Consider the following 25,255-nt stretch of genomic DNA (forward strand, 5'->3'; position numbering starts at 1 on the left):
TAAGAGTAGACTAAGATTCACCTTTCAAGAATCCATGCACCAAAATATAGACTGTTGCTTCATGAGATTCCAAATGACTGTTTCTTTCATGTTTCTTTTTGAGGTGCCCCACGCCCCTCCTACATCACATTTTTTTAATGATACAAGCCAAAAATCTGGCATGTGGCTCTGTTCACCAATTCAGAATTCATTGTGCTCCCTATTGTAACACATTCAATTGACATAAATCTCCATAACACACGCGGCGACCCTGTCATTGCGTCTAATTTAATTATAATTTGAATTTCATTTAATAAATTTAATAAGAAAAATTAAGTCTACTTCTCAGGTTTCTTTTTTCTTCAGTATATATCAATAAAAGACTTTCAATATTGCTTTATGCAGAATGAAAATGTAATAATTGTTATCAAAAAAACATCACTTTAGTCTCAGCAGATGGCAGCAAATACTAAGTAAAGTCGTATTTCACCAAAAAGAGATTTTTTCTTGCCCTTTCTAAACCATTGGAGGATCAGCCCTCCGGTGTGCAACGCAAGACTCCCCCACTTGACTCTGCTCATACAGACTGAACTGAGATCAGCGCTCCAGTGTAGTTACGAGACACCCCACTTAGACTCTGCTCGTACAGACTGAACTCAGATCAGTATTTGGCGCGCACCCACCGTCGTTCACTGGATCCGAGCTTCAGGAAGCTGCTAGGTTTCCTCCCCGGAGAAAAGCAACGACATGGACCGGCTTTTATTAGCAATTATTTCTGCCACCGAGCCGTTTCGCTGCAACGGCTGGGTTTACGTTTGAGTGAAGTTGGAGGAGAAAAGCGGAGCTTCGTGCCCGCATGATATAATGATCCGTATCAAAACAGAGCTCGCGCTCGAGACCTGACTCACGAGACATGATGAACAGTTGAGCTCGCGCTGTGTTGTGGCCCCGCGGCAAAGTATCTCGTCAGTCTAGCGGCTGACTGAATGAAAAAAAATCGCGCTTTTTAAGGTTTTCGTTAAGGCCGAGGTAACTGCGGAATGCTAAAGTATTAGTTTACAGAGAAGAGAAAATACGCTGGGTTATTGGAAACTGCAAGAAGCACGTTGGAAACGCGGCGTTTTTCAACGTAATGGTGACCTGTCGTTATAATCTCACATTGACAGACACGAGACCGGCGAGTTTATTTACACATTGTTTTTTAAACATCCACTTCATTTTTGTAAACCCGAAAAGACGTTTATTTTGCGGATGTTGTCAAACTTTATCAGCAGACAGTTAGCGAGCTAACTTAGCGAGTTCCGCCGGCTGATTTGCCGCGCTAAAGTCGCATAACGTTAGTTTAGTTACGTTACATAAAACTGAAGACAAAACAGTATTTGAAGGGAAAACTGACAGGCTGTCATGGCAACTCGGATTGTTACTTAAGGTCGAGACGAGAGATCAACACAAAAGCCACGGTGTCGAACCTGCTGTCACTATTGATTCTGTCTTTGTGTTTGTGGACCAAAGTTGAGGAGAGGTTTGCCCAACATGTATCCGAACAAGACCTGTTTCACCATCTAATGCACTGACCATCGGATTCATCGATACATTACTATTGTAGATTGTTTCTCAACCCCCATCCACCAGAATGAAGGGAACCGAGAGCAAAAACAAAAGGAAACTCTGCACCTCTGAGCAGCGGGAGAGCAGCACTGAAGGAAAAGACGAGGTGAGTGATGTTGCACTGAAAAGTGGACCCGTTTTAACACAGATAAATTTCATGTTTATTTTAAAATGCAAGGTAAACATAACACAATACAAACGCAGTCCTTTTAGATAATGGTGCATGTGACGCAGCTGCCCTGCAGAATGAGCGCAATGCATTCATTCAGTCCATCCGTGAAGAATCTGCTTACAGATATCAAGTGCATTATGACATTGAAGCTTTTCTTACAAAAATCCCTCATCAAATGATATAGTGAAAGCAGGAGTATACAGAGAAAAGTGTAATGTCGTCTGCTTGTGTATAGTACTTACTATAGCTTGCATAGCATTCAACTGATGATGGATTAACTGTCGTCTTTATTTTGTTTAAATTATTTTATGACTAGTTTGTTCAATTGCATTATATTCCAGACTGATGGAATATTATTAAAAACAATTCACAACCAGGACATCATCAATGCACACTGGGTTTTGTGTGTTTTTCAATTGTTTATAATTAGCTTTGTACACTTATTCGAGTAAGATTATGGGACTTGCTCAAGTTTATTACCCATATTATATTTGTTTTGCAAGAGTTTTATTGGCTCCTTGTTTTCTGACAATGTGAATCTTGTGTTATCATTGATGGTGATAGGTCAGAGTGACACTGGAAGGAAATAAAACAAGGGGAGTACTTATAGTTATTTTGTGAAACACTCACAAGTTTCGTGTTTCTTAATTTTTTCTTTTACAAAAAGTGCAAAACCATCTGATGAAATTCTTACTTAAGAAATTTCTTATGTGGTCACAGAGTGTCTATTAATTAAGTGGAATTCAACTAATAGATATACACACTGATTTCAAAGTGGCTGTGTGTGTCATTGCTGCAATATAATGGGCAATAATATAACAGAAGTAATTCATCCTAGCGAGGGCATAAAATGAGAAGTGATGCAATACATTGTTCCAAGATTGTTCAGAGAAGTACCGACTAGATTAAATAAAGAAACAGTGAGATCATGAAGTTGTTTTTGCAACAACTTATGAGTTTTTCATATATCCAAATTTCTTGAACATAGCACTGCCTGCACTTTCCTGTCTTTAAAGAGCATCAGTCTGGTCAAGCTGCATTTTGTTTTTGAACTATCAAAATGTCTGGCTTGTGTTCACTCTGATATTTTGGCACGTTCTTCCATATACCAGTCACATTGTAGTAGCTAAGAGGAAGTCAAATTCAGTCACAATGTGACTGTTGTGTTTCCGTGTTTAATGTTAGTCAGTGTTCTGCCTGATGAGATCATAAAAGGAGTGGCACAGTTCAGGTGAGCCATTAGTCTTCTTTCTAACCTGACCCGGATCACAGAGTGACCTATAGTGCAGAGATCATCTTTTTTTGTTGTTGCACTTTCTGAGACGTAAAATCCTGTGTTTCCATTCTTTTTGCCTTTTTAATGAAGTGCTGCATGGCTTTTTGTCCAAAAGTGCAAGTGCTTAGGTTGCAAGACATGGTACAATAAACCTGACAAGTATTCTGACATGTTAGTTTCAGAATTTTGAGGGAAAATTGATGCTTTTTAATCACCCTACAGTATTAATTTACAACATGACAGAATGTGAAAATAACACCTGAAAGAAAATCTCTTCCAACATATTTTAAAAAAGAAATTAGTCCATGCTTTAGGTTTATGGAAGTTTGCAACTGCATTATAAATTGCATTTAAGTGCTAACAAACTATTGATATTGCTATGAACTCCACAGCACCCTTTTGATTCCTTCTTTTGAATGCTCTCCATGTGCAGTAAAAAGTTTATCCGGTCCTGTTTTACTATAATTCCGAATTGGAATGCACATCTTATAAGGTTTGGCTCCTGTTTCATGGGCTCAGTTTTTTCCTTCTAACCTTTCAGTGGTGAGCTAAACATCTGTGGTATTCAGCTTTGTTTTAAGAGTTCCTCTCCCCGGTAGACATTGAACTATGTTTTTAAAAGTTCTTTGACCAGCAGCACAGATGGCTTGTGCTGGTGCAAAAAGCTGTTACATAAGCAAATCCCAACCCAAATCAGCTTTTCATCCTCGCATTTACTTGAATAAATATTCTTGATCATTTGAGAGATGAACTGACATAACCAGACTTGGTTAGATAATGGAAAATGGGGTTACAACATGTTGTTGATGTTGCTGAAGACTAATTCCCTTTTGGCATCTAAGCTCTTAACTCTTATACTGAAATGAGGGCTAAAATAGGCCAGTGCTGTACTGTGAGCCTGTTAAACATTGCTGTCGAAAGCTTTCTGTCTGATCGCTGTAGCATCTGCATCAATAGAGGATGGTGCCAGATATGCTCCCCAATCATTGTGCAGTGTTGTAAAGTTGTCTGCTAATCAAGTTATGGAGAGTGGCCTCAGTAGACATAGCCTTGAATAGTTTTGTCGTAGTTCATTAGAGCGCATTTGGATTATCCTTTAACTCCTAGCCTTTATGATATGGTGAATCTATAACTGGGAAATTGCTTCTGTGCACTTAATGAGTCCGTGAAGGGTTTAATCTAGAGCTGCAATAGACAGTGAAGCAAAAGGAAAAGATGCTGTCACTAGTCATCGCATTATGCAGAATATCATTTAAAAGGCCATGGCCATCTGATCAAGTGCGTTTGTGTGGTTTCCAATTCAATTAAATTATCCATTAAAATCAGATCTTTCATATTCACTCATTTTCACTCACTCTCTCCCCTCTGTTTCCACACAGACATCTGCTCAGTTGATGATGTCATAATTTGATGTAAAAATGACACTGTTAGTTTTACCTTGATAAGCAAATCATGTTTGACAGTGTGAACGCGTTCAATGTGTTTTTATTAAAAACACTAATGTGACATGGCCAAAAACACTGCTAGCATTGAGTTTAGAAGCAATGATAAATTGTTGTTCTCATTGGACGAAATGGAGAGATGTAGAGAAGGTGCTGACTCTCAGAAGAAAGTAGGAACATTGTCGCTTCGCTGCATGCTGTTAGTCACACAGCAGGGCGTTTTTAGTTCGTCTCACTCTGCTGTGCTCAGCCATTATTTTAGGGGTGTTCATTGGTCTCAACTGAATTGTATCATTTAAAACTCCATGAAATGAAAATAGGAGTTGGAAGTTTTGTGGTCTTTTAGTATAGGTCTATATTAGCTTTGAGGCCATCAATAAGCTTGTGCACTCTTATTAGTTGACAAAACGTTTAGAAGCTATACACATTTAAAATTCACATACTTCCTCTTCCAGGAAAATATTGATGACTAATATTGTGCAGGTGAATACTGTAATAATCCTAATAATTTAATTATAGTGCACTGGCAAACAGAGAATAATTAAGCGCTGACTTGAGGACCAGATGCTTTTTGGGTGATTAGACTTAGTAGTTTCCTCTCTGAGTCCCTTATCAGATGTTCAAAATAGGCATGAAAACAATGGTACATGCCAGGTTTTATGGAGCACATAGTACTTCACTCTGCAATCATAAATGACATAAAATTACTGATCCATTCACAAGCTCTGAAATTTTATAGCACAGCCTTAGTTCCACCAACCAGTTCAAAACACATCACAAACACCTCTCTGTTATGTGCAGATGCTGAATGTGATTGATAAACAAAAGATCTGTCTTTTTTCTCCAGAAAATCACTGAAGCTTATTTAACAAATCAGCCATAAAATGTTATATGAATAGAAAATAGTCAAATGTGTGCATTGTTATTGCTCGTGGCGGTGCTGTCTGGCTGTGAGATGGTAGTGTTATTAACTGGCCGGTCTGAGGTCTTATCAAGGCTCACAACTGGGATCAACAGAGAATTGCACTGTATTATGAGGTACTGTAGATCAGACGAGGAAGAGGAATGCTACAAGCGGGAGCCTGTGTGTGTGTAGGAGAACATGTCATAAAAACAGCTGTTTTAATGCAGTGGAAAGCACTCTCTGACTGTTTTACCAGTCACTAGAGAGGGGAGTGGTTCAGTCTTTTTGTTGTGTAAAGGGCAAACGGCACTTTTGTGAATAGTCAGATATTTCCTTGTCTCAAAGAAACCCCTTTATTGTAAGAAATAAAGACAATAAAGTGAGTGTCTTGTTGATTGATACGTTTTACCTTCTTAATGGGTGTATAGGACCATCAATAGCTGGAAAAAACATCCTGCCATTCTTTGCTTTCCTGTTGCTCCACTATCCTTTTAGATCAGTGATTGCACAGTTAAAATTCACAAAATAGTGTTGTCAAGTTAGTTGGGAGAGGGTTTTTTTTCCGTGTTAACTGAGAAATGTAGTATCGGTGCATCTCTATTTAATTTTTTAAAATGCATTCATATTTTGTGTGTAGCATTTATTTCTCAATTATTTGAGAATCAAGCTAGCTAGCATTTAGTAATAGCTGGATATCAGTTAGACAATGCACTGGTGTCTACGCAAGTTAGCACTTGGTGCTATCGAAACTTAGAGCTTTCTTTATTTTAATATCAACTTAAGTGAGTCCCTGCACTTTTGACATTCTTTCAGCTACATGTTTCTGTCATTTACAACTCTTCACTGATGAAGGATCCTGTCCACTTTTCTGTTTTATTTAATTTATTATGTCTTTAAATAAAATAGACCTGATAATAACATGCCATTCATTTACTCTTAGATGGTCAATTTAAATATTGTTTCTGGAATCAAGTTTTCAACATCAAGTTATTGTTTTACAGAGGATTTTGTCTGCATTCCCTGTAAAGTGCTCTGTTACTTTGTTATTATAAGGATTTGTCTTTGCTTCTTTTAGACTGTAGGCAGCCAAAGTCTTTTTTTTCCTGGCCCTGGGGCAACCTAACCTGCCCTCCATCTTCCCTCTTAGCACATTGAGTAATGCCATTCAAAGACTTCTTAGAACTATGGAGACATCTTCGAAAAAATACATAAATCAATATAAACCTTTAATCAATATTTTACAGCAAAGCCTACAGTTACCTCATACACTAATCAAGAAGGCAGCGTAATGCCAAAGAAATCTTTGTACACGTTTCTTCATTTGTTTTACTTGTATTCCCCCATTTTGATTCTGCTTTTCTCTAAATTAGTCCTGCATGTGAAGCGTTTCCCTTCTTCTGTTATCAGTCATTTCTCAAAATTGAAAGCTCTCCAGCGCCATCATTATTATGGCTGAGCACACGTTGTTTGAGCTGGTGGCACAGATGAAAACCACTCAGAGGCACAGCTACTCGACAGCTTCCTTTATCCCTGAATTTGCACACCATGTGCAATTATAAAAAGTCTTCTAGATTACAGCACTTGGCATTGCTTAATCCATGTTATAATAAGCCAAACACAGATAGACTGGAGAGACTAATTCTTCTGAGATGCAGGTCTACATCATAGACTGTAAAAAAATATGTGCGTAGTGTCCGTGACGTCACCTGTAGGTTTCTGAAGAGCAGTTTTGAAACCTAAAGTGGGCGGAGTCAGCCACCGCCATCTTGTCAGCACGTCACCGCACGTCACTCCCGGTCCAGATAACTGAATGGGCAAAGAGAAGGGGCGTGGGTGGAGCTGAGGTGCCTGGTTCCTGAAACTACGCCCACCTAGCTCGACGTGATCGAGTTTGCTCAGGTTAAGGAGCTAATGCTAATGCTACTTGCAGTACCGTCTCAAGGGCTGTGCCAAGTGTGTTGACCGCACAGGGCCTCGCACTAAAGTGACAGCTGACTTGATGTAAAGCTAATAGTTAAAGTTCATGTTTTTGCCCTCAGAAATACTATAATAGTTAAATGACATAGCTAAAAGTGAGACTTTGTGTGTCGTAATGCTAGTTAAAAATGTATTATGCAGTAACAAACAATGTTGATCTGAGCACGCGTTTGTGTGTGACAGTGATTCATGCGCATACATATCAGTCAGCGTCGCATCGCAAGTCAAGTTCGTAGAGCTTTATTCAGTCCATTTTAAATTCTGATTTTGGCTGCCTCTCAAATGGGTCAAACCATAGATATTATCTTAGAAGTTCAAGTAGGCCTAAATGCGCTAGACCAGCGATTCCCAAACTGTGGTCCGCGGACCACTAGTGGTCCGTGAGGGTACTGCAGGTGGTCCGTGGAAAGGCAAAATTAAATATAAAATAATATTTTTTTTACCTTCATTTTACCAGGAAATTCACATTAAAAAAAAGTAAAAAGAATATGTAGCCCTATATTGATGTAACATTTTAATTAAATTGTCAAGTTATTGTGTGATTACTAAAAAAGCCTAGTGGTGTTCGGCCGTGACATTCAAGTTCAGTGCCGTTAGAACCACAGCATTGGTTCGGTGGATAGCAACAGGTTCTCTGAAGAGAAAAGGGCAGAGGCAAATATGTTTTCATTATCACATCACACGCATAGCCTTTAATGGTGCGTTCACACCGGACGAAATTTCGCTTCAAACTTTTGTTTTTACGCGCGTCAATTTCGCTCTTGACGCGCGAATTGATACAAAGTGGTCAAGCGTATCACTAGACGCGGCAGGCGCGAATTTGACATATGATCCCTTTTTGAATTTGACGCGCTATTCGCGTCCGGTGTGAATGCACAGTTAGGCATAGGCAGTTTATATGAAACGAAATGTTTATAAATGGAATGAATAAGGCCTGTTATTATTTTAATTTCCAGTTAGTTTCTTGATCTCGCGTTTCTGAAATGTTTTGCGGATGTGCTGTTAAGTGGACAAACTCAAGCCTAGGTACTTTTTGAGGACTTGTAAAACTCTGAAGATTAATAATCCCCTAAAATCACCAAAGGTTTTGAAATGTTGACTATATTCCAGTGTTCTTATTACTGTATAGATTTCATACTCCATTGCTATGGAAAGCCTGTTGTTCAAATGAACCTGATTATGCCCTCGGGCGCTTGAGTAAATAAATAAATTAAATATGTGGCAGCCATTGTGTGCAGTAAACTTTCTTTTAACAAGCCTGTTGTACTGATGTGATGACCAATGATAGTTTTAGAGCTAGTAAGCCTATTAGAGGTGCAGATTAATTCAGGTAGGACTCAATGTGTAGACATATTTTATTATGTGTATTATGAGGTGGTCCGCGAAAATTCTTGATTACAAATAGTGGTCCACACACACAAAAAGTTTGAAAACCCCTGCGCTAGACATCCACGCTCATTCAAGGATGTGCATGTATTGCATGGACGGAGAGAAAACACCGACACCTGCAGGATTTCATCTGACGGTACATAAGCATATCTAGACTATCTGTTCCGTGAGAGCAAAGGTACCGCAGAACGAGTGCAGTTTCTATAATTAACGTTTTTAAATCTGAAAACCCAGAAAGCTAAGAAATTGTTAGACATCCATTAGTGCGTGTTCACAACAACTGGAAAAACAGCGCTGGTTGTTCTCTCGATGCTCGGCGACGAAGGAATTGCAGAGATTACTTGAGTCTTGGGGGTCAGAAAGCCTAAGAAAATATATCAAACAACCCCTACATCACCACATGTTGTTTGGGAGGATTTCAAGAAAAATCTAACTCACTCCTCCAAAAATAAACTCCAGCATATTCAGTTGTCAGACACTACTGGAACTTTAAAAGGGACCGGATTCTATGGTCAGATGAAACAAAAAAAGAGCTTTTTGGCAGCAAACCCACCAGATGTGTTTGGTGCAAACAGGGATAAAAAGTATCCCATGCCTACGGTTAAATACACTGCTGAATCTTATATGTTGTGGGCCTATTTTTTTGCTGGAGGTCCTGGACATCTTTTTCAGATTCATGATATTATGGATTCTAGCAAATACCAACAGATAAAAAATCAAAACCTGACTGCCTCTGCTAAAAATCATATAATGGGCTGGATCTTCCATCAGAAAAACCAAAGCAAACATCAAAATCAACACAAAAATGGGTAACTGAGCACAAAATGAAGCTTCTGCCATGACCGTCCCAGTCCCCTGAACCCTATAGAAAATGAGTGAGGTGAACTGAAGAGAAGAAGCACCAACATGAACTTGTGAATCTGAAGGATCTGGAGAGATTCTATGGAGGAATGGTCTCTGATCTCTTGTCAGTTGTTCTCCAAACTCATCAGGCATTATAGGAGAAGACTCAGAGCTGTTATCTTGGCAAAAGCAGGTTGCAAAAAGTATTTAATAACAGGGAGCCAATAATTATGGCCAGCGTTTTTTGGAGAATAGCATTTATTTCAAAATGTGATTTACTCCCCACTTTCAATTCTTTTACGTCAATGAATGGTTAGATTTTTGCGCATTTTTTGAATGAAAGATCAAAAGGATAAACAATGCAGATTTATTTTTTACAGCCATTTTTGATCATATTTACCAGGGGTGCCATTAATTCTGACCACAACTGTACATCCAGTGTTCATTATTGTGTGGACTCACCATGTTTATGTGTGCAAATCGGTATTGATTGTGATTCTCTATGTTATATGGTTCTGGCAAGGCTGGAATTGATGCTGTCCACAGGCAGAATGTAATGATGCAGAAACAATAAACTGACTGACTGACTCAGTACTGCGCAAAGAGTTCCTGTGCACCTCAACACAAACACAACTATTGTTGTGCTATTGTCCTGTCATTGTCGTAAAGCAAATTACTAAAATATTACATTGACAGTGTATCTTTTTCCCACCCACTATGTTTGATATATAAAACTTTAAAATAATAACCAGTGTTTCTTACTGTTAAAATCTCGGGCTGTCAATACAATAAAATAAGCAGATTGATAAATGTTTAATTTTCAAGTTGTTAAACATTTTATGTTAATATCTATGTTAACTTTGACAGTACTAAAAATACATTTTATTTTATTTTGAAAAACCTTGTTCTAAGAGACCTGATTTCAGTCATATGTAACTTTTGACAATGTGTTTTCTGTATTTTGTAGGGCATCATAACATAGGTATCCAGCATAAGATGCTGGAATGTGTATGTCATACATCAAAAAGTTTGGGATTAAAACAATGCTGGGTGACTCCAAACTTGCGTTTAGAGCTGGATTGTTGAGTAGGCTACTGTATGCTTCATTGTCAATGTTAGTTTAGAAGTTAGACTAATAGCCTGCTCCTGTTTGAATTCTCTATGTAAACAAGCACACATGCTCACACACCCATATTCTTACACACTTCGTTCGGCCACACATTTGAATAGTTTGTGTACAAATCAGTTTAATGACTGTTTGAGAACTGGGAAAACCACACACATTTATATGGAAAACATTCCCCCGTACTCATCAATCTTACCTGACTCTAAACTGAGTAGGTTGTTGTTGATAACTATAGGGAATAGGTTAAACTGAAAGAATCAAGGCTGAGATAAAATTGATTCTATTTGTTTGGTGAATGATAAAAATGCACTAAGGGTCGTAGAACAGGGCCCAGATTTAGTGAGCTTGTGTTTTAAAACTCACTTTAATAATGTATTGTAACCAACACTGCATTTTTATACAGCATTCACACACACAGACTGCATTGTTGTTTTGTTTTTTGCTGCATTGAAAATATTTTGACAGCCACCAAAATACATTGCATTTGTTTATTTAGGCCTCATATTACATATTATTTTTATTTCAATATAAGACCTAAATAAACCAGTTTAATTTCTTTGAATTTTATAACCAAGGCAATATAACACCCACCCTATACTTACACTTAATGATTGCAGTAAGAATTTCTTCTAGATTATTGGCTTTTCTATCTGCTTTGTGTGCTCACCTCCTTACATTTAATATCTTGAGGCATGCAGGGAGAAGCTGATGGGTGTGAGATTTAGCACTGAATCATTTAATGGAAGAGACTTCACCACATATAGAATAAAAAAACACATGCAAACTTATTCACAAGTTCATGGCTCCAATTTATGATATGAGGGTTATACAGCAGCTCATACTGATGAGATGAGAATGATGAAGTCTTATCACCAGTGGGCATAATTTATGTAAAAATAGAATGGAAAATGATCACGTGCTGTTTGTTATTCAGTTTATGCAAAGTAAAATCCAATTTAATGGCTTGGGTTTTCAATGAGGCGCTAGATTTTGAGAGAGTCTGGAGTGTCACGCTCTATCGCCCTCTAATTACTGTGGAGGTTTTGAAGTTGCTCTTCTTTTTTAATCCTGCCGGTAGACAGAGATGGGGTGGAGGGAATTAAAAAAACACAATCTTGCCTGCTCTAATTTTGTAGATACCATCACACCATATAGACCACTGTTAAATTAATAATTTCAGGAAAACAATAACTGTTCTCTCTTAAAAAAGTAGTCATCTAGTAGAGCTGCACAATTCTGGATAGATTAAGAATCAAGTTTTTTTTTTTTTTTTTTTTTCAGATCACGATTCTCCTAAACAACTAATCAAAATAGCATGTAGTTTACTAGAGGTTCTGACAAAATGTTAATTGCTGCAGTCTATTTAAAATGTTTAATTAATCTAAATTAATTATTATTAAAAAAACAAAACAGTTTGAATGAATGATTCAATGACTCACTCATAAATACTTCACTTATTTCATTACTGGATGAATCAATATTTTTTTGAATGAATCTTTTGAATGAATGATTCAATGACAAAAATAACTTCATGATTAAAGTCCAACTGAAATCAAAATTTACCCTATTTACTTTGTTAGTGCATATTACTAGTCTTGTGGTGACAAATGAATCCGTGCAAGTTAATACACAGAAAAAAATTGTTTGCCGTCGTAATCTTTAATCAAAGTCTGAAAAGTTACTTCCGGTCTGGAATGGCGGATGATGTAGGTTTGACGGCTTGGGTTGGGAAACGCTTAACCACTCCCCTCAAACCGTTTTTAGTCTGCTATGAGTGAGAGAGAGAGAGGAGGAGCGCTAGAGTAAAACCCTGCCCTCTGTTCAATATTCCTTTTCACTGGGAAATACATCACAACACTGGAGAAAAGTCGTTTGCAACTTCCGGTTCACGCGGACACTTTATTTTCTCTTTCAGATTGATGACAAATACATTTTTAACAGTTGCACTTGTAGCCACCAGGTGGCGTAACGATGTAATCGATACAATCGTTATTTGAGGCGGCAAGTTAATTTAAAAAGATGATTTGCTTCCATAGACATCAGTGTTTATATCCGAACTATAAACTTTTATCCCAGTACTTCTGTGATCATTTAAATATTTGTAACACAGGAATAACTTAAAATGGCAGGGTTAATTTTAGTGCCTTCCATAGGGAAAAGCAGCACGAAAGCTATTAAACTTGTTTTTAAATATTTTGAGACATTAAAGTTTAATATGCTGATATGTGTGTCAGTATTCATGGGGTTCAGCTGGCAGAGCTGCAAAGCCATCTCATTTCTGATTCCTATTAAGCTGATGATCATTTAGGCTAGAACCTCAGACACTTTGATTTTAATGAAAAAAGACATGACAGCTATTGTCACAGATTCTGGCGGACGGGTAGTAAATCCATCAGAGAGAGACCTTTTCTTTCCACATGTCAGTCGTCTAGTTTAGCAATTTTAAAATTCAGTCCCGTGGAAAACAACAATTACAGCATTAGAATATGAATAGAAACATGCAGTTCTCTGCTTTAATTGTTTTCTTGGCTTTATGTGAATAACAGTGGTTTAGACAACCGCACTGACACTTTTCAAATTTTACATTGCAAATTGATGTTTTCACAAAAAAAATAATAGAATGTCTGTATATTACTTATGCAGACTCATGTTGAAGTCAAGTAACAAATCAGGGGCGAAAATGTTCTTCTCTGGAGATTCAAAGGCCGTTGCCTTAACAAACTAATTTCATTGTTGGTTCATTGTCCAGTGTTTGGAACTGTTGTGTCCAGTTCCCACTGTAATGAATCTGTTGTAGACAGTGATGCTGTGCTTCTGGCTCAGGCAGCCTATGAACTTTCCCTTGATTAGCTCAGTGAAAGGGCATTGCAGTCAAGCACAGTGGGGAGTGGACCATCCAAAGGCTTTTTTCTCCTGGTAATGACCTGCGTTGAGCTCGCGGAGACCCATCACACGTTGGGGGGGTGATGCTCTGGGCCAAGTGTTTTGATTGGTGTGAAACTGATGACCCAGCTAGCTGTATAAATAAATACTCATTGTTTTCCCATACTTTTAACAGTACACTGGACTGTGGATTACATTTTCTTGAGAACGATGAGTCAATCTGTGTTTTGTGCCAATTCCAATGTTTGAATTTCCCAAAGTAGGATCATCCAATTCTGATATTATCTGAGGAGTAGAGCTGATTGTTGGTGTTTTTTTTTTTTCTCACCAAAGATACAAGCTATCTATTCCAGCCAAAGAAACATGGTAAGAACTACAATTATTTTAATACTACTGACAAAAACACTGGATGTTTCTGTTACTGTTACTGTTACTTATGTTTGTGCTTTATTGTGTGTTTGCGTGTGTGTGTATACATTTTTTTTTTGCATGCTCCCTACCAATATTAGTTTTAATTTAAATGTAAAACTATGTGCAAATAGGGTTGCAAAGGGGCGGAAAATTTCCGGTAAATTTCCGGAAAGTTTCCGGTAAATTTCCATGGGAAGTTAAGCTGGGGAATTTTGGAAATATTCATTACCACGGCAACCGCTTGCGCGTCCACTCTGAAAGTAACTGTACACATAAGAGACGGATAGATACATTATTTAAGGTTATTTCTATTCGTTAAAATATTGATATATGAACTTGTTGTCAAGTAAGCCCCTTTGCGATCATGTGCGTCTCTCTAAACTTTCAGTGTGCTGCACTGCTCTAGTTGACTTCTGCACCTTCCCCCCCGAAAATATCACGTTCATTTTGAAAACGTAATTCCTTTTGTGGATCCTCTTGGTCTTTCTTCATGTTTCTTTGACAAATATCAGTGTCTCAGTCTCACGCACGCTGCACGTGAGTTAACCACGCCTACTTATTTACATGTCGCGGTATACACGGAATAAAAAAATCTGTTACGGTTGATTTTTTTCTTCCGTGGTAACGATATATACCGTCATACCGCCCAGCCCTAGTTATGTGGTAAATAAAGTTATGCTAGCTTATTTTTAGCATCTAACTTATCAGCTTGCTATCTACTAGATGAATACATTTGTATGTGATATTTGCAATTTAAACATTTAATAAATATATTTCCCCATAATATCATCAAAACTTACAAAACTTTGTTTAGTCCACAGGCTCAAATGTGTGCCTTCAATAGTCTTGTGCTTTGGGCTTCTGTACATGTGATGGAGGCATGCACAGTGCCAGTAGGGGGTGTGGTCTCAATAGCCATGCAGTAAGCAGTGTGCTATGTGCATGTGATTGAGGAATGGCATGGATATTCAAGTGTATTTGAATGGCATCTGTTTGTTTTAGTCAAGATTATGCTAAAATATACTTTCCTCAACTATATTTAAATTTCCTATGAAGAGCCAACCTTCAACTTTGAAAATTCCCAGTTTATTCCCGTTTATTCCCATAAATTCCTGTTAATTCCCTTAAATTCCCATTAATTCCCATGGAAAGTTTCCATCTTTGAAAATTCCCAGAATTTTGCAACCCTATGTGCAAATAGCCACTTGATCTGGATTTGTTATTTAACATTGTCCAAATAAAATTAATATTGGTTGATTGATGATTGCATGTTTGAAATTGAAATTAAGCAGATGATCAGTTTTCACATTCCAAGTATTGATTGTACAATTGTATTTCTAGTAATCCTATTCTGTTCCTTTATTTACTACTCTATGAACTCCATCGAAGCCCAATGAACATTGCTTTGTTCTTTTATTCAGAACTGATGGCTTGTGACATTTTGTTTCTTTAGATCAGGGTCAGAGCACGCCTCTGGCAGAAACATTAATAATTTAAACTCTTTGACCTCTGGAGGTATTTATGAAAGAAGAGAATCTATTACAGGGGGCGTTTACAGTTTAGCATGAACCTCTTTTCTTCCTTTTTAAGTTTGCAAGTAACATTGACTAGCCCATCTGTCAATATTATGGATAATACAGTGGGCATGTGACAGGATTTCTGAATGTGACCTTATCTCTATAGGTCCTGTAGGCTGTGCCTTACATCGCTGTATTTGGGGTAGAATGGGCTGGGGCTTGTTGGTCTGAATATGGTGCTCCTTTTCACAGCTGCAAGAGACAGATTAGAGTCTGTGCTCTAAATATATGGCTTCACCTTTTTAAAATGTGGTGCATGGCCCTAGGGTGATGATAAATTCAATAATAATAATAATTATATAAAGTCCATACTACTACTACTACTTTTACTTATAGTAGTACTAAGCAAATATTTCTCTGTTAATGTCATTTTGTTTGGTGTAAAAATGAATGCCAGTTGCCATCATGCTTTCCTTTCTTCTCTGCCCCCAGAGATCATTTCTGATCCCCTGTATGTGTGGCACGATCTTTATAATCTCCTTTAAATAACCTCTGAGCACAAAGGCCATGTTCCCCAGTTGTGTTTCACTCCTCAGAGAGTTTCAGATGTGGGTAATGCGGCTAAACTTGAGACTTGCCTTCTGGGTAATCGTATACAATGTTATACAAATCATTGCAGTGTCCCAGCTTAATTCTTCTGATACTCCATTTATTCACCTGTAGAGCATCTAAGTCCTCACAGAGCTCCTCTCTAAACACTGGAGCTACAGTTGTGCTTATGAACAGGCCCACACAGAATCTGTGCTTACAGAACGCCACAGTTTACCATTGAATTGCAACCATCCAATGTTCCTAAAATTCCTTGCGTGTTTGTACAATAAATATTGTGACTAATTTGATGTTTCCAGCTATTAATAAGTAGCCAGTCCCAGCTCGCCATCACCTGCTTTCAGATGGAGCGGCATTCACTACAAAGAGCCGTAGTTAACTGACAAGCTGATCCATATCGTATTAATATCGCGGACGTATCGCCTGCGATAATTAATGCATTATGGCTCAGCTTGTCAGTGAACTACGGCTCTTTGTAGTGAATGCCGCTCCATCTGAAAGCAGGTGATGGCGATTTACTACTAATCAAGGAACCGGCTTTACTGACGAGATGCGCCTAACAATGTCATGTGATATATCGCCCAGCCCTAAACCAAACTATACCAAGTATTTGTATGAAAAGGTGCTGCCGACACACATGTAAACAGTAGGCTACACATGCTTTTGCAACACGTTTTTGTAACTTCACAAAACATTGGTAAACCCAACCTAGTCTCCTTGGAAAAAAGTACCTGTGGCAACATGTTTGCAAAATGCAAAATACGTTTGTGCATGTTTTGCGACAGTTTCAAAGTTAAAGGAACCGTATGTAGGATTGTGGCCAAAACTGGTACTGCAATCACTTTAAAAATAATGTAGAGCGGTGTATCCCTATCCCCTCCCCCTCCCCCCTGACTCGAGGTTGCCAGATAAGCTGCAGGATTCAGCAGAAACGTAGGCTGCTTCAATGGTCATTCAGGTCAACTTGCAGCATGTGTAACTTAGTACACGATATACTGTACGTGAAGAACGAATGACGAATCATTTTTTCTGAGGTAAAGTTAGGCTTCTGTCTCAATTACGTTTCAAACTGCCATAATGGGCGTGCTAATGTTGTTTTCCTCAGCGTCTCAGCATAATGACAGATAAATTGGCTCCTATAATGCATTGCTAATGTTAGCATACGTCCATGTGAGCTAATGTTACGTTACTTTGCACGAACATGCATAACTTTGTTCGACTGTCATGAATATATGAAATGTCCATTGACATCAAGTACAAGTTAGCCAAGCATAGATGAATCTTACCTGTCCAGGAGAAAATTAGCAACGTTGGTGTCTGTGTTCAAATTCTTCTCCGTTTTCAGCCGTCTCCATCTTTCAAAAGCATCTCCAATACAAATTCTGGTTTTATTTCGGACTTTGTCACGACGAATTTCTGAATTATAATGAGGTCTTTTTGATTTAGTAACGTTAGACATTTTTATCCGACTAGAGTTAGGGTAGGTTAGAGCAAAGCTGGCAACCCGGATCCCGAAACACTACTGACTTCGTGATTGGTAGATAGGTGGAGGGAGGCGCGTCAGGCCAAAACACAAAATGACAACATAAACATCAGTTGAGGGCTGCAAGTCCACTTTTTAAATGACAATATCCTAGCCATACTACTGTTGTCAGTGATATAAGTATTTGAAATGAACATGATTTCTTAATGTCTAGTGACATATCAGGGCCATTTTATGATTAATTGAAATAGATTTCTTACATACAGCTCCTTTAAATGTCCAGTGAGTGGCGCTAAAAGCGTGTTTAGTTTTCTTCCGGAACAGATGATTGTGAATATGGCAACGTTTTATTACGTCGGAGTTTGTGCATATCACTGCAGTTCTGAATTGAAATGTCTGGTGAATGGCACTAAAAGATTGATGCTCCATCACGTTTTAAAATAACGTACACCTACACTATACCCTAAACCTACCCGATAGTGTTAACAAAAGCAAATGCAACATAAAAACATAATCATAACCATGGTTTTTAAGCTTGTTTTGGAACTTTGAGTATTGGTACGTATTATGCGTTTTGCAAAAATGGTACCACAGGGACGTTTTTCCAATGAGCCTGTGTTGCGTAAACCACAGTAGATCACATACAGTATCTTTATTTAGAGCAGTTAGAGTGAGCCCAAACACAACATATCGGACTGTGTTTTACAGCTGGAGCGCGCTTGGATTGGTTTGATCGCTCAGATTGACAGGTCTTGATTTACCATGCGCCATAGAATATGAGTGCTGAAACAGCCCTAGAAGATCATCACATGTCAACCAGGATCTTATTACTTGTTGTATATTATATGTACTTTTATTGTGGCGTTTACTCAAGTAGTTCTTTATGTACAGTAAAATTACTTGTTTGGAGGTTTTTTTGGACCTTTGGTTAATTATGCTTGGAAATAAATGGCTAGCCTACCTAATCCATTTCATGGCTTGAAGACATTAATACATTTAGAATACGCAAACTACGGTGCGCTCGCTTTATATTTCCTTGTGTGTCTGCTGCATGCGTTTTGCGCATGAGCTGCAGTGCACGCATTTCAAAACTATGATGACCTTGCTTAATCAACCATCAATATGTTTTATTGATTTAAATTATTATCGACAATTAATTGATCGTTGACTGAAGTTAGCATCACTATTTTAAATCTATTCTGCAGAAATCAGTGCCAAGAATGCTGAAAAAGTGTGCAGATTCCATCAGGGTCTGTTCACGGTATTAACTCAGATCTCGGCCATACAGAGTTTGAATTTGTTTCTATGTAATCCTCTCCAGTAATCAGTTCTAACAGACATGCATGTGTGCAATAAACCTTGTGCTTATTACTTGGGCATGTCAAGTCCATTTGGAAAGACTATTGTAAATCTGATTTTTGTCTCTTGATACATCCTGTTGAAGAATAATCATTCTCAATCTCTTTTCTCATCTTCCATCTCCTCATCTGTCCAGACTTCTCTCAGAAGAGTAATCCTTTTCCTCTGAAACAGAAAGAAGCTTTAACTTAACACATAATAAACATGAAGATATGAAAATAAGATACATGAAGAGTGCACCATTCTTTATGCTCTAATTTTGGTTAGTACAGTATAAATGGTCAAATATGATTTACTGTAAAGGATTATAATAACTTTTAACAGCTCTGAAACAGATTTACACCATCTCTGTACTTTTATACAGTATGGCAAGAAAACACCCATTAACAATTTTACTGTTTTTTAGATGTTCTGTGAAGCTTTGTTTTTTAAACAAACACACATTTATGTAATAATCAGTAACAATTCCATAAACTCCCATCATTCAAGACCTCCTCTCACAGAGAACTGGTCCAAAGAAATTTGGCATGTGTTACAAGGCAGTGGCGTGATAAGCCTGGTTCTAGTTTTGAATAAGTTAATTCCAGTCTTTTGCAGTTCACATTCAGGTCTTGGCTCGACGTCTGTCTTCTCACTTCTCCATTGCACGCAGCATTATTGGTTTGTCTTGGCTTGGAAAGTTAGAGGGTGGTGGGGTTCAACTGGAGAACTGGCAGAGTCATGTTACACTGTGTAACACAAAATTACATAAGCCAGGAGAAGCACTGCTGAACCATTACTCATGTGCTTGGCAGTTTGAGCTCTGATGAGAGTTCTTTTACAGTTCAGAGGTAAAGCCCTGGGTGATGCAGTCATAGTTGACATGTTTTTATGCAGTTGGCTTTCTTTGACAACCAGTTTTTTTTTTAGGGAAGGAAATGCACTTTTTGTGAGAAACAACTTAGAAGACAAATGTCGAAAATGCCATGTGACTGAATTCTAAAGCTGCATTGGATTTAGCTCTCTTTGGGAATTCTCTTTTATTATTTTAAAGACAAACTAGATTTTAATGTTTTTTGTGTAAACCGTGCAAAAGTTAGTAGCAACAGTTCCATTAATAATTTGATTTAGGAATTTTGTTCCAACTACATGTTCAAATATTTTGTCATTAGTTACACTGCTTCTTGAGAGCATTATGTGTCTTGCTTTGACATGCTAATATGATAACGACACGTCTATCACTAGGTAGTGAAGTTACAGATGCATAAAAGCTGTGGGTGCAACCATATGCATTTTGTGAAAATGGGAGCAGACAGTAGCTTGAAAACTTATCAGTACTACTTAAGATATTGGACGTTCATTTAGCATAATTGCATATTGCATCATGTTGTGACATTATGAAACTACAAGTGGAATTTTTGAAGAGTTATTGTTAGTTCTTGCACATTTCCCACAGAATATGACTCTGTGTCATATTACACTAGTACGAAGTGTTCAGGGTGACTCAATGACCTCAATAGCAAGTGAACTACATAAAAAAAGATAAGCAAATATTCCCTTTCTAATTGAGGATTTGATTGTAATACTTTCATGTACACTTGTTCAGAAGTTTGGGTCAGTACGATGTTTTTTGTGTGTTTTTTTTTTAAAGTAAGTCTCTCATGCCCACTAACACCGTGTCCTAACAAGACGCGATGCCAAAAGATTCCACGACAAATCATTTGTCTGTCTACATTAGACGTGACGCGACTGCGAGATGCGTAAAAATCTATGAAAACCCACAGCCAATCAGAACAGCGCGTGGGCGGGCTCTCGCGGCAAGTGCACAGCACCTGAGAGTAATCTTGACGGCAATCGCAAGAAAATGGATAAGTAGCCTAGGCTACATAATCAAATTCACAAATATTACACCATTTAAACATTATTCAAATACATAGGCTACTGAGTTACTAAAACAATCTTTGTTAAATACACTTTTTTGTTCACAGTTTGAATGTTCTTGTTTCCATTTGTGTCATTTCAAGATCTGAGGTGAATTATCCATTGTTGCTTTTACAGCTACAAAGCTGGGAGCACTAAATGATATTAAAAGTCACATTACACGCTTTTAACATCAAATAAAGCACATAAACAGTACCTGAGATTATCATTGCCACACTTTGTGTTTGTGTTTCCAGTGCGATGTCGTAAAAAAAATAGAAACCATTTCTAAAATAGAATCGTCGCGTGTCGCCGGCTGGTTAGGACAAAAACTCTGATTAACATAGAAAAGATACCTTTTATCGCGAGTCGCGGCATCGCGTCGCATGTAGTTAGGACACGGTGTTAGGCTGCATTTATTTGATTAAAAATACAGTAAAAATGGTAATATTATGAATATGAAATTGTGGAGCAATTATAATCCTTCACAAATTATTCTGATATGCTGTATTCTGTTATGTTCAAGAAACATTTCTTATTAACTCTTTCCCCTCCAGCGTTTGAAAAAAAAAAAAGAGTTGCCAGTCACCGGCTGCATTTTTTTAATCATTTTCACAAAAATGTTATGGCCCCCTGAATATTTCGTTGTATGAATATCTGAACATGCAATATATCAAAAGAAAGCTTAATGCATTCTTTTTTATCAACACTTGAATGTGGGTAAGTTTCATAAAAAAGCAAAAAATTTAGCTAAAAGCTGAGAAAATCAAGCGTAGCGTTAGTTCTGGCAGGTCACGTTAGTCAAGCTCGCATCAGCTGACCCTCAGCTGATCCACATCTACCTATAGGAAAACGACGCCTATCACCGTATACATATATAAGTTCCTTCAGTATTATCAGCAGCTATCACGTTTCTCAGGAGCTAATTACCCTCCTCCATCCCCAGCTCCTCTTCTCGCCCAGTCAGGATTTGGCATTCTGATTTCCCTTGAATCAGAATAAATTCTCGAATTATGTTGTACTTTAAAATCTTGAATTAAATATATTTGCAAACTTTCATGTTGGTTCTGTTCTGTTTACCCCAAGGGGGGTTATTGCTGCTCTCCCTGCTCTTATCCATGCTAGGCTAGAACGGAACCATAACCATAAGTTGATTACTTACAATATCCCAAATGTTTCCAACTATTTTTAAATCGTGAGAAAATTGCGATTTTAACCAAGGAAACGGGGCGTTAGAGCAGGGGGGAGCTGGGAGTCGCCGGTCAATTGCGTCATATCCGCGTTACCCTCGGTTTCCGCTCGTACTGCGTGGAGTCCTGGACAAATGCGGAAGTTGTAGTTGTAGCGTCTATCAAGCAACAAACGTTAGCTTGTTCGTGCAGTCGTTATGGAACACAATTATTCTTTACCGATTGCAGCTGGTTCTGTCGACAAAGCATGCTTAATGTTAATTTTATATTTTCCAAATGTAGCATTCGGTAATAGTTATGTTTATGTAAGGAAAGTATTATTGCTTTAGATTTGTGTTTAACGTTAGTTTATTAACATTGTTTATCTGGTGTTTATGGCAATGTAAATAAATATAGCATGTGTTATACATAAAGATTAATCAGTATGTGTGGGTACAACTACAATATACATGTGGGTACAATGTACAAATGATGTGTTTATGTTCGAATGTACTTTTACAACAATTGTTTAGAACACGTAAAACTGCGCAGCGTTTTCACAACAATGAATTCGACATATACAGTAACATCTATGATAACCAATATAGTATTAAACCTTACTTTTCTTGCGGTTAATTAATTTTAATTAAATAAAAGTGTGATGAGGTTCAAGAGTCAGGAAGGAAGAAGACAGGGATCGGCGTGACTGGGACTTTATTAAAATAAAACAAAACAAACAAAAGTCGCGCACAACGCGCATTCACCGTGGCAACCGCGACGGCACAAAACAGTTCAAAAATGAGAGCTCGGATCCACCGGTTTTCTTTCTCTGCGTCCAATTTTCTCTCCAGTCCCTCTCTCGTTCCAGCGCGGCTTATAAGCGGTCTCTCCACGCCAATAATACTGCAATAAGACACAGATGTTCGTCATTTGCACTTGACCTACTTGCGTCTCGCTCGTCTCGTTTCTCTCTCTCCCGTTACAGACCGTGCTGAACCACGACCCCTCGCCATAAAAAGCATTAAACGCAACATTTATGAAAATAGAACTTTACCTCATCCATGAACATGATTTTTCGATTCCCGTCTGACTGATTTACATCCACGGTGGAATTTAAAACGACAGTTCCCATCATTCCACGCTCCTTCACATCGTCATCAAGCTACGCCGTTGTTCTTGTTTGGAATGTAGCGCCCTCTAGCGTCAAAAAATCTTGCATATTGTACCTTTAATGCTAGTATCACACTTTTCTTGAATGACTTCTCAAGGCTATCCCAGCTGGCTAGGCGGGCCGACACCCTGGCACAGCCCCAGTGAATGAGAACATCGTCCTGTCGTTCCCATGGAGTTACTGCACAAACGTCCACCCTTTCATTCAGCAGAGCTGGAATACCTACAGCACATCTGGAAGACATCAGCATACAGACTTCATACTGACTAATGGGACATTGTGTTTCTTGCTGTGTGCACATGTACAGTAGGCATTACACACGAAGCGTGGGCACGCACATACGTTGAGAAGTCACATCTCATTTGGAAGTTGAGGCAGAGAGGATTAGATTGAGGATTTGAGGATTACTTACTCAGGTCTGCTGGAGATGATTAAGGTTCGTTCAGGCCATCAGTTACTTTTTTTTCTTCTTTTCAATTTTGTGCCTGGAAGGTGAAGAAATGAAGAGTAACAAATAGATGTCAGAAAGATGCTTTGTTTTTAGTTCCTTCCGCAAAGGTTTGATTTTCAGCAGCATGGCAGCTTGGATTGTTCCCGATCATCTTTCACTGTAAAGGACATTCTGCATTTGTAAAGTTTTAAATTTCTGCTGAGTTTAAAAATTAAATGGTTAGTATCACAAAGGGGTTTTATCACTCAGTTTTCCCTTTAGGTCCATTTATAATATTTTTGAAGGTTCTTGCACCAAAAACATTTGTAATGTAGTTTTACCTGACCATTTTCCACCCTCTGGAAAATAAATGGCCCTTTTTACTTATCATTTCTCAACATGAGTGAAAAGGGCAACTTTTATTGAGAGGCTTCGGGTTTATGATGTCAGAAATCCAAATTTCCAAATAACCATGATAATTGTTTATTTCATGGTGTCTCTTATTTTTTGACAACACGTTTATAAAAGCAATGGGTCGTGTTATATAAGGATGAAGGTCAGAAAAATAGATTTAACTGGATGTAAGTAGGAAATAAGTGAGAAGAAAGCAGTTGATTGAGGCAGAATTTTTTTTAATCTTCAATAAAATCTCTTCTGCTTGGTGTGAATTGCTACTGACATTGTGTGGAAAATAAATACCAGCTATCTCCTATTTGAAATGTTTAAACTGTGTCTGTGGACTCTGATCGGGTATATAGCACGCCTCACCTGCTTGGGCAAACAGAAAGGCCAGTAGCTCTTACATCACAGGATGGCAGGCTGCCAGGCAGTAAGAGTGTTTATGTTGGTATTCCTGAGGGATTGACTGGTTTTATGAGCTGTTTTCTGTACCGCAGCGGATGCTGCTCTGCCTCGTGGATGTAGCTGAAGGCTGTTAGACTATGTCAGCTGTATCAGGGAAATCATTTATCTTTTCTTTGTTTGTTTTTTCAACAGATTAAAAAAAAAAAAATGTGTTGCCTTAAATTTGTGGGTACAATATATATATATATATATATATATATATATATATATATATATATATATATATATATATATATATATATATATATATATATATATAGTGTATATATATATATATATATACTTATAAACAATTTTATATATATAAAATTGTTTATAAGTGTTCATATTTCAATAATCATTTAGCCTCCATCAGTGTTATGTTGTCCATTGTTTGTCACTGTTTGTCTAGATCAATGACATGTTGTAAGTGTCACGTGTGTGTCTTAGAGCAATGTTTTATCATTGGTATTCATGGGAACAGTGTTATCCCCACAGGGTGGATCCAGGAGTTAGATAGAGGAGTGGGTGGAAAGAGAAAACCTGGAAGAGTGAATCACGGATAGACACATGTTTAGGTTTAAAAATGCTCTGCCAGAGCTGATGGATTACAGATAAAGATGTGCATTTCATTGCAGTTTATGAGTCAATGGTAAACCCAAGCAAAATACACAGATGAAGAACTGGGCATCACAAGGGAGGCAAATGCTGGATGTATCTCATGTGTTGTTGTAATTACCTTGATTGTTATATCTATGCTGTACT

General features: G+C 37.9%; 1 protein-coding gene across 4 annotated transcripts in view; it reads left to right on the top strand.

Annotated features, from left to right (window-relative positions):
* Positions 1-663: 663 nt before the first annotated feature.
* Positions 664-25,255, top strand: part of mast2 (microtubule associated serine/threonine kinase 2) — a 135,194-nt gene continuing 110,602 nt past the window's right edge. For all 4 annotated transcript variants that reach the window (XM_079882821.1, XM_079882822.1, XM_079882823.1 and 1 more), the window contains exon 1: positions 664-1,693. In XM_079882821.1, the coding sequence (XP_079738947.1) occupies positions 1,613-1,693 (81 nt within the window). In that variant the 5' untranslated portion in view covers positions 664-1,612. The remainder of the gene's footprint in view (positions 1,694-25,255) is intronic.

The sequence above is a fragment of the Squalius cephalus genome, assembly GCF_949319135.1.
Source record: "Squalius cephalus genome assembly, chromosome: 10".
NCBI classification, from domain to species: Eukaryota; Metazoa; Chordata; class Actinopteri; order Cypriniformes; family Leuciscidae; genus Squalius; species Squalius cephalus.